Source organism: Abramis brama (genome assembly GCF_963993115.1).
Source record: "Abramis brama genome assembly, chromosome: 8".
In the NCBI taxonomy this organism is placed as follows: domain Eukaryota; kingdom Metazoa; phylum Chordata; class Actinopteri; order Cypriniformes; family Leuciscidae; genus Abramis; species Abramis brama.
Window position 1 is genome coordinate 44,664,655 of NC_139970.1, and position 18,234 is coordinate 44,682,888.

The 18,234-nt window shown below is 36.1% G+C and overlaps 1 protein-coding gene across 1 annotated transcript in view; it reads left to right on the plus strand.

Moving 5' to 3' along the window:
- The window catches only part of tbl1x (transducin beta like 1 X-linked), a 31,629-nt gene extending 13,808 nt beyond the window's left edge, over positions 1-17,821 (plus strand). The window contains exons 2-15 of the mRNA XM_084121644.1: positions 2,438-2,524; positions 3,798-3,943; positions 5,228-5,450; positions 5,909-6,041; positions 6,507-6,642; positions 7,702-7,765; positions 8,552-8,649; positions 9,976-10,036; positions 11,120-11,241; positions 11,787-11,861; positions 12,650-12,768; positions 13,985-14,150; positions 14,504-14,605; positions 15,924-17,821. Of these exons, the coding sequence (XP_083977770.1) occupies positions 2,467-2,524; positions 3,798-3,943; positions 5,228-5,450; positions 5,909-6,041; positions 6,507-6,642; positions 7,702-7,765; positions 8,552-8,649; positions 9,976-10,036; positions 11,120-11,241; positions 11,787-11,861; positions 12,650-12,768; positions 13,985-14,150; positions 14,504-14,605; positions 15,924-15,950 (1,530 nt within the window). The 5' untranslated portion in view covers positions 2,438-2,466 and the 3' untranslated portion in view covers positions 15,951-17,821. The remainder of the gene's footprint in view (positions 1-2,437; positions 2,525-3,797; positions 3,944-5,227; positions 5,451-5,908; positions 6,042-6,506; positions 6,643-7,701; positions 7,766-8,551; positions 8,650-9,975; positions 10,037-11,119; positions 11,242-11,786; positions 11,862-12,649; positions 12,769-13,984; positions 14,151-14,503; positions 14,606-15,923) is intronic.
- Positions 17,822-18,234: the final 413 nt, after the last annotated feature.

An 18,234-nucleotide genomic window follows, 5' to 3' on the forward strand; every position in this document is an offset into this window, starting at 1 on the left:
GCAAACACACAACACAGCCGACACAGGCAAACACACAACACAGGCAAACACACAACACAGCTGACACAGGGAAACACACAACACAGCTGACACAGGCAAACACACAACACAGCTGACACAGGCAAACACACAACACAGGCAAACACACAACACAGCTGACACAGGCAAACACACAACACAGCTGACACAGGCAAACACACAACACAGCTGACACAGGGAAACACACAACACAGCTGACACAGGCAAACACACAACACAGCCGACACAGGCAAACACACAACACAGCCGACTCAGGGAAACACACAACACAGCCGACACAGGCAAACACACAACACAGGCAAACACACAACACAGCCGACACAGGCAAACACACAACACAGCCGACACAGGCAAACACACAACACAGCCGACACAGGGAACCACACAACACAGCCGACTCAGGGAAACACACAACACAGCCGACTCAGGGAAACACACAACACAGCCGACTCAGGGAAACACACAACACAGCCGACTCAGGGAAACACACAACACAGCCGACACAGGCAAACACACAACACAGCCGACACAGGCAAACACACAACACAGCCGACACAGGCAAACACACAACACAGGCAAACACACAACACAGCTGACACAGGGAAACACACAACACAGCTGACACAGGCAAACACACAACACAGCTGACACAGGCAAACACACAACACAGGCAAACACACAACACAGCTGACACAGGCAAACACACAACACAGCTGACACAGGCAAACACACAACACAGCTGACACAGGGAAACACACAACACAGCTGACACAGGCAAACACACAACACAGCCGACACAGGCAAACACACAACACAGCCGACTCAGGGAAACACACAACACAGCCGACACAGGCAAACACACAACACAGGCAAACACACAACACAGCCGACACAGGCAAACACACAACACAGCCGACACAGGCAAACACACAACACAGCCGACACAGGGAACCACACAACACAGCCGACTCAGGGAAACACACAACACAGCCGACTCAGGGAAACACACAACACAGCCGACTCAGGGAAACACACAACACAGCCGACACAGGGAAACACACAACACAGCTGACACAGGCAAACACACAACACAGCCGACACAGGCAAACACACAACACAGCCGACACAGGCAAACACACAACACAGCCGACACAGGGAAACACACAACACAGCCGACTCAGGGAAACACACAACACAGCCGACTCAGGGAAACACACAACACAGCCGACACAGGGAAACACACAACACAGCTGACACAGGCAAACACACAACACAGCCGACACAGGCAAACACACGTGCTAGAAGAGTTTTTGTTTTGTTTGTTTCTGGTCCCGCTTCGGATGCTACGATGCCATCAAGCGGTATCTCTGGTCGTAATCAGTCCTTCACTGACCAATCAGCGTTCATTAGCAGAATGCTAGCGTGTTATGGGCAACAACAACTCGACCTGTAAGAAATCGAAAGGACATAAGTACTCGTTCATTCAACTTTCGACCTATAACCCATGTTGAACTTGCAAAACCTACAATCAAATCTGAGATTTCTCAACGGCAATCGGGTGAAAGAGACAAATTTAGCCGTCTAGCCCCATAGACTCCCATTCATTCTGCACTCATGGGCGATCGCCCCCAGTGGAGCTCTGGTGGAACTACAACCAAAATTCGGTACAATAGGAGTTAATAGGGAGTGGCCAGGCTCTCCGGAGACGGGCTCTGGTGTAACTCTCACTGAAAGAAACACAGACACTGTTTTTTCAAACTGTAAAACGGCTTCATTTAAATGTAAAGCGATCCATTGAATAAAGTGCTGTGGTGAATCCCAGAGTCCTGAACTCTTGGCTGGTTGTATATAGAGTGGCTGTATGAGCATTAACTACTCGAGGATGTTCATATCCATAATTAACCTCATGCATGATCCCAGTGTCTCCAGAGACCAACATCACAATACTTCACTCCTCATATATTTGTGTTATCGGTGTCACACTGGCCGGCTGGATCCAGGGCTTGGGGTCTGGTTGGTTGGTGTGGCTCAGTTTACCCCCGCTGGTGGTTTTTGTTATTCATATTTCATAATATTGTAACACTGTTGCCAAAGTATAGAGATTAGAGATTTTTATTTTAAGTTTTAGTGAACTCTTAATTAAAAAATAAATAAATCTATATAATTCTTTTAAATTTTAATTTGTTTATTTAATTTTGTTATTTTAGCATATGTTATTTTGGCAACTAGCTGAAATAATATACATGTATTTAGACTGTGTCTGTGGTTCTCCGAGCGGTTGTCAGATTTTCTGAATGAGAATATCATGTGTAGTTGTGTTGAGATTATGAGATTATGAATGTAATGTGTAGTTGTGTTGTGTTTGAGATGATGATGTAATGCTGTGTGTGTCCTGTAGGGGGCGCTCCTCCTCTGAGCTGAGTGAAGATGAGCATTACCAGTGATGAAGTCAACTTTCTGGTGTACAGATATCTGCAGGAGTCAGGTAAACGCTGTGTGTGTGTGTGTGTGTGTGTGTGTTTAAGGGGATTTACTGATGACAAATCACCCGAAATCACAAGATCAGCCAAAACAAAACGGGTGCAAACAGGCTTTGAGACACACACACTTCCGTTCACAAGTTTGCGGCCGCTAAGATTTTTAATGTTTTAAAAGAGTCTCTTCTGCTCACCAAGGATGCGTTTATTTGATCAAAAATACAGTAAAAACAGTGAAATATTATTCCAGTGTAAATCATCTGTTCTCTATGTGAATATATAGTAAAGTGTAATTTATTCCTGTGATCAAAGCTGAATTTTCAGCATCATTACTCCAGTCTTCAGTGTCACATGATCCTTCAGAAATCACTCTAATATGAGGATTTGATGCTCAAGAAACATTTATGATTATTATTGTTGTTTTAAAAACATTAAAAATCTTACTGATCCCAAACTTTTGAGCGGCAGTGTGTGTATGTAATATATATATATATATTTGAGAAATTACCCCCAAAAGATAATTTAAAGTCATTATTTTGTATAATGAGAAAAGTATCGAATAGACATTACAGAAAGTAGCTTTAGAAAGAAACACTGAGTTCAACACAGAGTTTCTCACACAAGTGTTGAGGCTGAAGGCTGTGATTGTGGCATTTGAATCGGTATTTAGATCCATTTACAGAACAAAAGTTTCTCTCTTCAAAATATCTTCTTTTATGTTCTTGCAAAAGGAAAGAAAGTCATACAGGCTAGAAAACGACACGAGTAAATGTGAAGAAACAGAATTTTAATTTCTGTGCAAACTAACCCCAGTGCAGACCACAGCACACACAACCCTGGTCACCTGTGATTGGCCCGGCCGTGCGTCACTCAGAAAACAACAGGCCAATCAGAAGAGAGGCTCATGAATATTAAGTAGACAGGCCAGAATCGACCTGTTCTTGGCAGAGCTCCTGAGAAAGAGCTGTAAAATATATGGAGATGTTTTTGGTGCTTATACTGCAATTATATATTCTTAACGACATCAAAACCTAAAATAAAACTCCAGAAAGGTGTACAATATGGGACCGTTAAACAACATGAAAGCATGGATGTGTGTGTTGTGTGAAAGCCATGGATGTGTGTGTTGGATGAATGCATGGATGTGTGTGTTGTGTGAATGCATGGATGTGTGTGTTGGATGAATGCATGGATGTGTGTGTTGTGTGAAAGCATGGATGTGTGTTGTGTGTTGCAGATGTGTAAAGGCGTAACCCGTGTCCTGTCCTCTGTTTGCCGCAGGTTTCTCTCACTCGGCGTTCACGTTCGGCATCGAGTCTCACATCAGTCAGTCCAACATCAACGGGACTCTGGTTCCCCCGGCGGCGCTGATCTCAGTCCTGCAGAAGGGCCTTCAGTACGTGGAGGCCGAGATCAGCATCAACGAGGTCAAACACCACATATTACACACTGCTGTCAAAAACTCTTTTGCATCGCGCCGCACTTTAATAAAAAAAATAAAAAAATAAAAAACGTATTTTTTAAGTTTACATTTTTTTTTTTTTTTACTTGAAACGAAAAACGGAAAAAAATTGGAATAAAAAAAAATAACGTGCAATGAAAAACACTTGCAATAGTTTCACTTTGTTAATGACATTATTTCATATAACAGTAAGAGAATTAATAATACAGATCTGAGCTTTTAATTTAAATAAACAAAAATATAAAAATATTTCAGTGATGCTTTGGATGAACAATACAAACACACACACACACACACACACACACTCACACACACACACACACACACCCCGCAGTGAGTTGTTTGTGCGTGATTCGCTGAAGAGGTGTTTGTATCGAGAAACTAAAAGTTTTATAATATTTTTAATAAGTTTTTATGTAATTTTGTTATGTTTGTTTTAGTTTATTCACATCAAGTTAAACTAAATGTTAAAAAAAAAAAATTATAATTTATATTGATTTCAAGGAACGAAAATGTTTTTTTTTCATAGTTTAAGTGTTAGTGAACTATAATAACCCTGATCTGAACATTTGATATTAAAAAAGAAAACATTTAAGCCTTGATATTAAATGCTTACATTTATCTTTTATTATTACAATTTTATTCATAATACATACATAATAATTTAATAAAATTGTGACAATATAAAATAATAAAATCTTAATGTCATGGAATATTTTTAAAATTAATTTCTAAAAATTTAAAACTTTCTAATTTCACAAAACTTCATCATTGAACCATGAAGAAATCTCAGTACTTCCCGAAGGATTGCTCTTCTTTTTCCAGGATTTTGCTCAGATGTGTGTGTGTGAGTGTAATGTTGTGTGTGACTCTCTCAGGATTTGTTGTAGATGTGTGTGTGTGATGGTCATGTTGTGTGTGACTCTCTCAGGATTTGTTGTAGATGTGTGTGTGTGAGTGTAATGTTGTGTGCGACTCTCTCAGGATTTGTTGTAGATGTGTGTGTGTGATGGTCATGTGGTGTGTGACTCTCTCAGGATTTTGCTCAGATGTGTGTGTGTGAGTGTAATGTTGTGTGTGACTCTCTCAGGATTTGTTGTAGATGTGTGTGTGTGATGGTCATGTTGTGTGTGACTCTCTCAGGATTTGTTGTAGATGTGTGTGTGTGAGTGTAATGTTGTGTGTGACTCTCTCAGGATTTGTTGTAGATGTGTGTGTGTGATGGTCATGTGGTGTGTGACTCTCTCAGGATGGCACCGTGTTCGACGGCCGGCCGATCGAGTGTCTGTCGCTCATCGACGCCGTGATGCCAGACGTGGTTCACACCAGGAAACAGGCCATCAGAGACAAACTCTCACAACAACAACATCAACAAGCCGTCGACTCCTCCAGCGCCGCTCCTCTGCAGTCGCACGCCATGAAGAACGGGGACGCCGCGCTCAACGGCGAGGAGAACGGCACACACACGCTCAGTGAGTCACACGCTTTAATATTCTACAGTATTATTCATCTGCCGTCATCAACACCATTATATGAGGCCTGACCTGAGCCGGACGATGACATCACGGGTTTCTTTAATCACATAAATGCACATAAATGATCCAAAGCTTTTGAACGGCAGTGTATGTGCATTTAAAAATGTATGCATAGAAATCGCAGCTTACACTTTATTTTACAGTGTCCTTGTTACATGTACTTACCATAGTAATAACAGTAAATTATGCATAATTACATGCAACAAACCCTATGAGAACATGTGGTTAATTAATATTACTCAGCACTTAAATATATAATTACACCAACAATGACACCTTAAAATAAAGTGTAACCCAGTCGCATTCTCAGTTCAGTTCTGAGAGGTGCACAGATTCAGGTGTTGATGTGTGTGTGTGTGTGTGTGTGTGTGTGTGTGTGTGTGTGTGTGTGTCAGATCACCATGTGGAGGCCATGGACGTGGAGAGCGAGGCCCAGATTCCTGCTAGTAAAGCCACGGTTCTGCGGGGTCACGAGTCCGAGGTCTTCATCTGTGCCTGGAACCCCGTCACTGACCTCTTGGCCTCAGGGTGAGCTGACCTCTGACCTCTCGGGTCGGGTATCGTTTCATTATTGAATCGGGTTCTTATCGATTCTTGTTTCCGATTCCAAGATTTTTTGGAGAGGAAATACTTGGAAGAATAAATATTTCTACCTTTAATTCTTGCCCCTTTTAAAGCTGCAGTGTGTGGTGTGTAGCGGCACCTAGTGGTGAGGTTGTGAATTGCATAATTAGATCAATGGTTGGATAATATGCTGAATATCCTGGATTATATGTTTTCCTGGATAATATGCTTTCCTGGAGCTCAAACTGTGGAGCGCTGGCGCTTGCAACGCTAAGGTCATGGGTTCGATTCCCAGGGAAAGCAAGAACTGATAAGGATGTAAATGTCTAGCTTGAAATGCAATGTAAGTCGCTTTGGATGGAAGCGTCTGCCAAATGCACAAATGTAAATGGGAAAGTAAATCTATGTTGTTTGACTGTGTTCCGGCAGCTCTGGCGACTCGACGGCTCGCATATGGAACCTGAGTGAGAACAGCGGCTCGACTCAGCTGGTCCTGCGGCACTGCATCCGAGAAGGAGGACAAGACGTTCCCAGCAACAAGGACGTCACCTCGCTGGACTGGAACGTGAGTGTGTTGCTAGTGGTGTGCGATATCAACACAAAATTATATCTCGATATTTTCTCTAGCGATTATTAGGCGATATTTCGCTGAGTGTGTTTATTGTGCTGGTGCAGACGATTCCTCGAGTGTTTGATATTCTTCACACTCTGTGGTGGTCAATTTACAGACAGAAATTATTATTATTATTTTTTGCCTAATTAATTCTACCTAACATTTGAGGGCCGGAGCCTCTAAACTCTACAGAAAGTATTTGGTAACCCTGTGGCTGACAGTAACACACTGAGCTTAATTTGAGGTGTAGATCAAATTAACTTTATTTATTATCATTCATAATTTCTAAATATGAATTATTAAAAAGCAAAACGAGTGGAAAAAATAGATATTAGGGAGTGAAAATAGCCAATAAGCGTCCGACTGTTCACAATTTAATCTGTTTCTTTATTTTTTAAAGTTCATAATTTTTAAATAGTTCATAATAATTCATAATTTCTAAATATGAATTATTAAAAAGCAAAACGAGTGGAAAAATAGATATTAGGGAGTGAAAATAGCCGATAAGCGTCCGACTGTTCACAATTTAATCTGTTTCTTTATTTTTTAAATAAGTGAGTTTTCCGACATCTTGAAAATTTGTTTTATAAATGGGGACGATCTCTGAAGGACGAACAAGAAATGTTTCGGTCGTCACATTAAAAAATAACATTTAAATATGATATTATAGTTTATAGCTGGAAAAAAGATGTTTAGTGCTCGTTAGCGTTTGACTACAGTCGTTACTGTAAAGGTCCTTGCACACGGAGTTCGAAATTATCGTATTTTTTTAAATATATTATACTTGTTGCATATCAAATATTGAGCTGTTTCCCAGTGTGGATCATGCTTCATGAAACAACAAGATCCAGTGATCAGATTATTGTTGTTGCATTGAGTTTTAAACCATTGCATTGCCCAGTAAATCATAATTTAATATCACTTATTTAAGGATATTTTCACTCTCATTAATTCTACACCCTGGATATGATGGTGAATGTTTCATTACAGTTTCTCGTTGTGTGTCTGTAGAGCGACGGCACTCTCTTGGCGACTGGATCTTATGACGGATTTGCAAGGATATGGACGAAAGACGGTACGTGTTTTAAGGCGAGACACGGCAGGCAAAAACATCGGGGTTTTCACTGGTCAATTTTGAGATTTTTGGACATTTGTCTTCAATAACGTCTTCTTTCAGACTTGTGGTGAAAAAAAGTGTGAAATACACATTTAGGTCTTTATTTTACTACACTTTGTCTGTTTGCGTCTGTAGATTTCTCATAAATTCAACAAAAGTTGGCGTTGTGTCTCTCCTGTACAATGCTGTCGGATCCAAATATGGTCATTTCCTTTTTATCAGCAACCAATCGTGAAAGTAAAAGGGCTGAAAGCGCGATCTCATTGGCTGATGATAAATCTTTAAAGCCCGTTTTCTCAAAAAGACTTTTCTCTCATTCTCCAAGTCTGAAATCTCCTCTCCAGTCTTGTACCTATGAAGACATTTACAGAGGGATTTGTAAATATATTATTCCTAGCCTGATTTATATAACATTTTATTCCAAAAAACATGGCGAAAATAATTTTTTTAAGGCTATTGACAGTATATTCTGATTTACAGGATAACAAAAGTAGATATCCATAAATCCCTCTGTAATTTTTTCCCCATCTAATATGTGAACACAATGAAAAAAATTTTTTTAACCTGGCTTTATCCAATACTCAAATTTCGTTTTTTTTTAATATATGCAAATTAGCGCATATTTAATTAGATATTGCCTAATTTGCATATTTAAACATTAAATTACAGAAAACTTTTAATAAATTTTTTTCTCTGCTAGTTAAAAATGTTACCCGGTTCACCTGTAGTGTCTCGCCGTAACAGGTAACCTGAGCAGCACTCTCGGCCAACACAAGGGACCCATATTTGCACTGAAGTGGAACAAGAAAGGCAACAGCATCCTGAGCGCTGGAGTCGACAAGGTGAATCAACGACTTCACTAAGAAACACAATTATTACATTCACACTTATGCATTTGGAAGCTTGCATTGCACTCAGTGTCTCTGTGATTAGTTTATGCAATCAAACCCAGCTCTATTGATTGAGCTGCGCAATGCTTTAACCTTATGATTTAATAATTCCTGAAACACAATCTCTCCAGTCCTCCTGTGTCTGACTGAGAGTTCACACTGTTTTATCAGGTAAAAGCCTTTAATTGTACAAACGTCCTCCTTCAGCTCGTGCTTCACGTGTCTTTAAATCTGATTTTTATCAAGTAAACGTAAGAATAACTCTGATATATTTATATTTCAACTTGATTATCCAGATGTTATTTATCAGAAAAGTATTAAATATGATCAGTCTTTTGAGGAAGGTTTATTTGTTAATCTCTCAATCATCATTGCATTGCATTATGTTTTAAAACTACAGAGATTTGATCATAAAACTAAGCTTTAAATATCATCTTACTAAGACGTTATTGGCTGATATTAATATTATATGCATTTTATGCAAGTATGTAGTATACTAGTTGGAAAAAGTGTAAAAATAATAAATAAACCAAAAATAATTATATATGTTTTAAATTAGATTAAAATAAATGTAAATTTATTAAAGTAGAATAAAATAAGAAATTATAATAAAATAAATGTGAAAATTATTTCAATAAATTAGATTAAAAGGAGCAAAAAAAATTATAGAGATGACAATAAAAATTAGATGAAATATATTCAGTTAGATTCAAATAATTGTAAAAAATAATTCAAATAAATTCGATTAAAATAAAAAATCTAAAATAAATATTAGATTAAATAAAGAAAAATAAATGTAAATAAAACAAATAAATATTAGAGTAAATATTAATATTAAGTAAAAGTTATTATAATAAATTGTATTAAAATTAAAATAAACAAAAAATGTGATCATACATATTAAATTAGATTAAAATAAATTTGAAATGATTAAAATAAGTAATAAAATAATAAAATAAATCTAAAAATAATTCCAATAAATTTGATTAAAATAAACATAAAAAATATTTTAATAAAATAAAAATTAGATGAAATATATTACATTTGATAAAAATAAGCGTAAAATTATTCAAATAAATTTTTGTTTTTTTAAGGGTTATATTAGGTTATATTAGCCTCTGAATAAAACTGAGCTCCATATTTGCACTATATCAGACTAAAAGTCTGATGGATCAAACATGAAACTCAACACATGTCCGGCTTTACAGGGTTGAGATGGAGGGAATTATTCCCTGGCTTTTTCCCATAATCAGTTGTTCAATTGTTCTCGTTCTGCAGACGACAATCATTTGGGACGCACACACAGGCGAAGCCAAACAGCAGTTCCCCTTTCATTCTGGTGAGTTCACGACCTCTGAGTATAGGTCAGATGTCAAAGGTCGCAGGGTTTTAATCATGCGTTGTGTGTAGGGTTGGGTTGAGTTTGAATTTTAATGATTCTGATTTCGATTCTGCTTATCGATTCCTAATTTCGATCAATAAAAATTTAATAAAAAAAAACTTGGATATCATTCACATTTAGTCATATTGTAAAACATTACATTTTTGCTGAATATCATGAACAGAAATCATCAGGCTACAGAACACTTACTCAAGGAGCGTTTGCCTGTGGTTTAAAAACACCACAGAAGAACAACTAGCCGAACTAATATTAGCATTATTAAAGACAATAAACACTCAGAAATTAAAAAGGAACAAATAAAAAATTAGCAAACGCACAAATAGACACAACTGAACAAAGATACGATTGAAATAAACAGAGTTTTAAGATTTTCAGGTACAGAAACTGTACATTACAAATATAGTTGCAAAAGTTATTGTCAAGAACGAGTCAGATTTTCTCTGTCTTCTGTAGTTTGATTAGTGTTGTTATAGAGCAGGAATATTAGGCTGCTGTCACTTTAAGAGCTGCACGGATCCAGTATACTGATACACACTCTTTTTTTCTTTTTCTTTTTTTTAACTCATATTGAAATGCTCATAAAGGAATCAATAAGAGGAATCAAAATTAAAATTTTATAACAAGTATCCGATTCCTGACCTCAAGTATTCGATTTAATTCGATCCCACCGGTTAATCGACGTGTGACAACACTGGTGTCACCTTTTAAAGCGCTAATTTGAAAGCGAAACTAAAATGCGCACGGGTGTTCATTATGGAGCTGAGCAGAGCGAGCGTTTTTAATTAAAGCCTATGGATAGTAATGAACTGAAAACGCTCGCTTCTCTCCGCGGACACACACCGTTATGAACGCCCGTGCGCATTTTAGTTTCGCTTTCAAATTAGCGCCAATTTGGGAGTGGGTGGGGGGGGGGGGGGGTGGCTCTTGAACACTGCTAACACCGTGAACACCAGCTATCGTAGCTAGCCTACCGTGTGATGAAACACACAATATAATGAAGCATCTGTGGTGTTTCCGCAGCTCCGGCGCTGGACGTGGACTGGCAGAATAACACGACGTTCGCCTCGTGTAGTACGGACATGTGCATACACGTGTGTCGGCTCGGGAGTGAGCGTCCACTCAAGACCTTTCAGGGACACACGGTGAGCCGAGGGTTAAACTCCACAGCTCAACACTTTACACTGAGGCTCATCAGATAACATCAACTAAGAGTGATCAATACTTCTACAGCATTTATTAACAAACAAGTATTCATTACTGCAGTGAGCTCAATGTTTCTGCCTTAAATTATCACATTGTTTAAATTAATACATTTTTAGCTAACTTTGATTTTGTATATGTACATTTCTGAAATGCATAACTCAGACAGTTTCCTCTGATATCAGAACACCGTAAACTATAATGTGGACTCGTGCAGTTTCTGTAAAGCTGCTTTGAACATGTTATACAAATAAATGTGAATTGAGTTTAATTGAATCTTAGTTAATACTAATTTCAACATTTAATAATGTCATGTGTTGTTTACATTAGTTAATGCACTGTGAACAAACAATGAACAGCTGGAGTTTTATTAACTAACATTAACAAAGATTAATAAATACTGTAACACATGTATTGCTTATTGTTAGTGTTACTGAGTTTAACTGTCCTTGAGCACTAGATGAACGCAGTGCTTGTTTGCTTTCAGAATGAAGTGAACGCCATTAAATGGGATCCGTCGGGAATGTTGCTGGCTTCGTGTTCGGATGACATGACGCTAAAGGTGGGAATTATTTGGTGTTTTGTAACCAATCCTTCCCTCAAGGGTCAAAACGACCCACAGCCCTAAAATTATACTTAATTTATTTTATTTTTCAGAAAGCTTATTTTATTTAATTTAGATATTTTTCTATTTTTTTAATTTACCTTTAAATTACTAGATTTAATCAATAAATAATAAATAAATAGTTAAATTTAAGCACATTCCTCTCATTCTTTCTTCCTCTCATCAAAATTACTCACAATTTCATGCATAACCCTTTTAATCCAGCTCTTCATATCTTACATTGGGTCTCTTTGCTGACCTCTTGTGGAAAAATAATAATATAACATGATATTTCATGACTTGCCACTGGATGGCCTTCAGTGTGCGTTCAGATACACATGTAGACATTATAAAATCATTTTTTGGTAAAGTTTTAGCATTTTTAGTGTTTTCTATGTGAACTGAAGCATTCCTCACATTCCATTCATTTCTATGGGGGTCAAATTGACCCGATTTGTTACTTTTTTAAATTTCTCCTCGAATCCATATTTTTTTTGTGTGTGTGTGTGTTCATGGTTCAAGTGTGAAAAAAGTCCTGGGGTCTTGGACCCTCCTGTGAACACTAATTTTTTATTAATTTTTTCAACAAAAAAAAATCCGGATCAGAATGACCCGAGGGAAGGATGAGGGTTAAATATTTAGTTTTTAGGGAGAATACACCTTCTTTTCTTTTTTTTTTATAGTGCATGATGAAATATTAAATATGATCAAATTTAGATGGTACTGACACGTTTCTTTCGCGGCAGATCTGGAGTATGAAGCAGGATTCATGTGTTCACAACCTTCAAGCGCACAGTAAAGAGATCTACACCATCAAATGGAGCCCCGCGAGCAGCAGTCCCAACACTAGCCTCCTGCTGGCCAGGTAACAGCGTTGAAAAAGCTCATATTTCAGTGCGTCTCAGAAACACTGACGGTTTTATAGTACCAGGGGCTTCTAACGGAACTGCAGTGACGCGATGACATCATCAATCAGTGATTGGCTCTTTTATTTAGAAGGCGGGGCTTATTCCGCCATATTTCTCGGGGCTTATTCCGAAAAGTGTAAAAAATAAATAAATGATTTAAATAATAAATAAACAAAACATTCACTTATATACTGTTTGTATTAAATTAGATTAGATTAAAATACATTTCTAATTATTAAAATAGATTAAGTATAAATATAATACAATTATATTAATATAGATTAAATAGTAAATATAATAAAATAAATGTAAAAATGATTCCAATAAATTACATTAAAATAAAAAAAAAAAAAATGAATATTGGATTACAATAAAAAAAAAAAATTTAAATATATTAAATTAGATTTAAATAAGTGTAAAAAATATTCAAATAAATTAGATCAAAATAAAAATAAACACAAAATTTGATTATGTATTAAACGATTCAAAAAAAATTAAAATTATTAAAATATATTAAAATTAAATGTAATAAAAATAAATGTATTTTTTCCCTCCAATGCATTAAAGAAAATGCATATTAGATTACAATAAATAAAAAAAATCAATCAATAAATATGAAATATTACAATAAATAACAATTAGATTAAATATTTTAAATTAGATTAAAATAAATAAACAAGATGTCAATAAATAAAAATGAAATATTACAATAAATAAAAATTAGATGATATATTAAATTAATTAAAATAAACGTAAAACATTTTTGAGAGTATTATTGGTTGCTTTATACAAACAATGTTTATTTCCGCCACAGATTAAAAAAGAAAAAGTAACTAAAGCGACTTTTGTTTCACAATTCTTATGTTTTTTACTCAGAATTGCGTGATATAAACTTGCAGTTCTGAGGGGGAAAAAATAGGTTTTCCTCAGAATTGGACTTAATAACACAATTCTGAGAAAAAACTTCAGAATTGTGAAAATAATTGTGAAATCGCTTTTGTTACTTTTTTTCTTTTTTAATCTGCAATTGCAAGATAACGAGTGGCAATTATGTTTTAAAATGTTTTTATTCTGTGGTGTAAACAAGCTTCCATAAGAAACTGTAGATGCCTTTTTAATTTTCGGCACACGAGGACGATCATGTCTGAAACCCCTGGTGTGTTTGTTCCTCAGTGCCTCTTTCGACTCGACGGTGCGATTATGGGATGTGGATCGAGGCGAGTGCATCCACACACTCACCAAACACCAGGAGCCGGTGTACAGCGTGGCCTTCAGTCCCGACGGGAAGTTCCTGGCCAGCGGATCCTTCGACAAATGCGTCCACATCTGGGACACGCTGGTCAGTGGCGCAGCGCATTACAGTCCACGGGCGTTAACGGGCATTAAATGGCATTAAAAAGCATTACATTTTAATCCTACAGGCATTCAAAATTTAGGTAGTTTTGAAGGAATTTTTTTATTATCAAAACATTTTTTTTACGTGATCAGATTACTTTTTCAAGTAACTAGTAAAGTAACGCATTACTTTTAAAATTTACAACAAAATATCAGAGTTACTTTTTCAAATAAGTAATGCATTTAGTTACTTTTTAAGGGAGTAACACAATATTGTAATGCATTACTTTTCAAAGTAACTTTCCCCAACACTGTATATAACCTGTGATGATGATGATGATGATGATGTATTTTCAGAGCGGTGCGCTGGTGAACAGCTACAGGGGAACCGGAGGAATATTTGAGGTTTGCTGGAACAGTCTGGGAGATAAAGTCGGAGCGAGTGGGTCCGATGGATCGGTACGTTCGCCTTCTCAAAACATCTTATAGAACATCATCGAAAACTAATTACAAGGTTTTTAAGATCGTGAGAAACAAATTCAGTCACATGTGTCCAAGTGTGTGTGTGTGTGTGTGTGTATATATATATATATATATATATATATATATATATATATATATATTTATATTTATATTTATATTTATATTTAAATATATTTTTAATATAATACAATCAATTATATTATTTAAATTTAGTGTTTTAGTATTATTTTTACTATATAATATTTTACTACTATTTTAAATTGGCTTTTATTTTTGTTAATTTTCGTTTTAATTTTTGCTAAATCTTTTATTAATTTTTGTTAATTTTCGTTTTAATTTTTGTTAAATCTTTTATTAATTTTTGTTAATTTTAGGTTTAATTTTTGTTTATTTTAGGCTATTTAGGTTTAATTTATTTTTATTTCACTTTTAGTTTGTTTTAATTTAGTATTATTTTTAATTTTTTAATTTCCAGTTAGTAATTTCAGTGCTTCAACTTACTTATTTCGGGCAACATTTCTGATTTTCTTTTAGTTTATTTTTTCATTTATTTTAGGTTATTTAGATTTAATTAGTTTTCATATCACTTTTAGTTTTAACCCTCTGGTGCTGTTTGGTCATTTTAGACCTGAAAAATTGGAATATTTGAATTTATTTTTAATTGTTTACTTCACCAGAATGGTACGAAACTTGGTAAAGGTTTTGGCACTTGCTATGTGAACACATGATACGAAAAGGTTAAATAGTCCTTACAAAATAGTCACACTTGAGCTCGTATTATGCATTTTCATAATAATAAACTTAAACTTCTATAACTTTTTTTTAGTTTCACTAACTTTTTTCATTTCAGCAGTAATTTGCCAAGTGTCGTCTTTAAAAAGAGACCAAACTTCAGTCTGGGATCCAAAGCATTCAAGATTTACCACAGTTTAAGTTGTAAATTTCATTTTAGCTATAAATGGAAAATGACCCATAAACACCATAAATTCACTATTCCATAAATATAATTTAGTACCATAAAAATCCCCTAAAAATACAAAATATTTAATAAAAAAAACATTAACAAACTAAAATATAATACATTAATTTCATTGAAAAAAAAAAAAAAAATGTGGTCATGCGAGGAGCACCAAAGGGTTAATTCAGTTTTATTTATTTCCAGTTAGTAATTTTAGTGCATCAACTATTTCAGTTACATTTCCAGTTTTGATGTATAGTTTAACTTTTCTTCTGATATAGATTTGATTTTACCCAATGTTTTAATAGTTGTTTTAACCCCATCTTGTTTCTCCAGGTCTGTGTTCTTGATTTACGGAAATAGCGTTCGCTGAATCCCGGATGCAGGATTGTGCAGCTAAAGCCTTCAGCGCGTCTGAACTCGTTTCTCCCGTGGAGCCGGTCGATTGAGATCCGGGAACAGAATCTGATTGTTGAAACCCAAATTGGAGGGAAACGTCCACTAGAGACGGTCCGCGAACAGCTGGAGCTGTGGGTCGACGTGGAAGAGCCGGAGACGTTTCTTTCGAGAGGTTTCATCGCATGTTTGTCCAGCGATGTCACGCATTGGTATCGCTGAGCGCCGCTGATGTTCGTTGGGCTTTTTTACTGCGGAAAACAGATTTTTAACAACCTTTAATTCAAGACGAGGCTTCACGTGTGCGAGAACCTGATCGTTTTCAAACTTTAACGTGTAATACCGAGGTGAATGAAGACGCCGGGGAAATATTTTATGAATATGTTTGATTCTCAGAGATTAAATATACAGGTGTATAATCTCCCCGCTGGATGTACATTTAATGAATGTAAAGATGTAAATGAGACCACAGATTTTATAAACTGTGTTTATATGTTTATAAAGTAATCAATCTTTCATACTTTTAGTTTTTTCTGATTTTGTGGATGTCATGCCTGCTGGATCGGCAGCAAACGCGTTATCATGAGATTGTGATGCATGTTATAAGGGCCTCAAAATCTGTTATCGTAAGTGGGTGAAGTGCATTCTGGGACGTGTTTTAGTTAGTGCAGGTCTTCATGTTTGAATGCATCAATGTCGTGTCCGAATCAGGTGCAATGTGATAAAACGACAAGTAATAAAAGCGCTCTCTTCCATGCAAATCTGATTTTTTTTTTTTTCGTCTTATTTTGTTGTTGATTGGTTTATTTTCTGTGGCGCTGCGCTGGGAAGCTCCGCCCACCGTGAAATATCATTGGTCCAAAATCCTAATTTACATGAAACAATAAAGGTGTTTTGATTGTTTTTGAATGAGTCGATGTACTATCTTTACTACAAATGCACACAATAGGATAAACAAAACATAACAATAATAAAGAATTAAAATCAAAAAATGAAATAAAGTTGAATAAAAACCTTTCCTTAAAAACCGTCGCTAAACCTGAACACGTGACGTGTCAATCACAAATGTTTGGACCAATGAGGTTTCACCGTGGGCGGGGCTACTCGCATCACTGCAGAAATACAAACCAGCCAACCGTCAAAAAATCTAACTCGGATTCACATGGAGGAGAAGGTACATGAGACGCTTTTTCTTATTGAAATGTGCGGCAAAAGATTAACCGTTTAACTGATTTAACCTTAGATTATCACTTTATCTCGCATGTCGTCTGATTTGGACACATGATGCAGCAGAAACATGATTGTGTTGACAGGATTGTTTGTTAGGATGATGCCCATCTACTGATCTGTGTGTGTTTGACCGGTCACGCGCGTTATTAACCCTTCAGGGACTGATGATCGGTTACGTTAGTCCTGCTGTAAACTTTCAAAACTGTGATTGGCGCCTTTTCTCTCGACGCGATCGTTCGTTATTTAACCGCCACTGCGGGTTTAATTTCGTACTGTACGCGCGTCACGTGCGTTTGACAATGTAATATGGACGTTTCTTTTTTTATTTTTTTTTCAATAAAAACCAAGTTTAGTTTAAAGGGGAATTTATTTGAGATGCATCAAAATCATCGCGTTTCTACGTGACGCGGGTTTTTCCTCGGTTCACCGGAACCGGAAGCCCTTATTGTCTGTGTCAGACTGTAATCTTGGCTCGTCGAGATCCTCGCGGTTCATCATGTTTTGACGTGTCTCTGCCAAGTATAAAGTTTAACTCTGTTTCGTGGACAAAACTGTATCTCAATGTCTCACATTCAGAGGCTCAAATAAATCACTCTATTTTGATATTACGAACAGTCGTGTTTGATTCATTCATATTGCATGCTGTGACTTTTGTTTGGAATAATTTACTAATTGAATAATTTACAGCACTGATAATAATCATAAATGTTTCTTGAGCACCAAATCCTCATATTAGAGTGATTTCTGAAGGATCATGTGACACTGAAGACTGGAGTAATGATGCTGAAAATTCAGCTTTGATCACAGGAATAAATTACACTTTACTGTAAATTCACATAGAAAACAGATGATTTACATTATAATAATATTTCACAATTTTTACTGTATTTTTGATCAAATAAATGCAGCTTTGTTGATCATAAGAAACTTAATTATAATCGTATTTATTATGAACTTTTGACCACTAGTTTATGTTATAATGTTTTTGCCAAAGAGGTAAATTATTCATATTAAAACATTA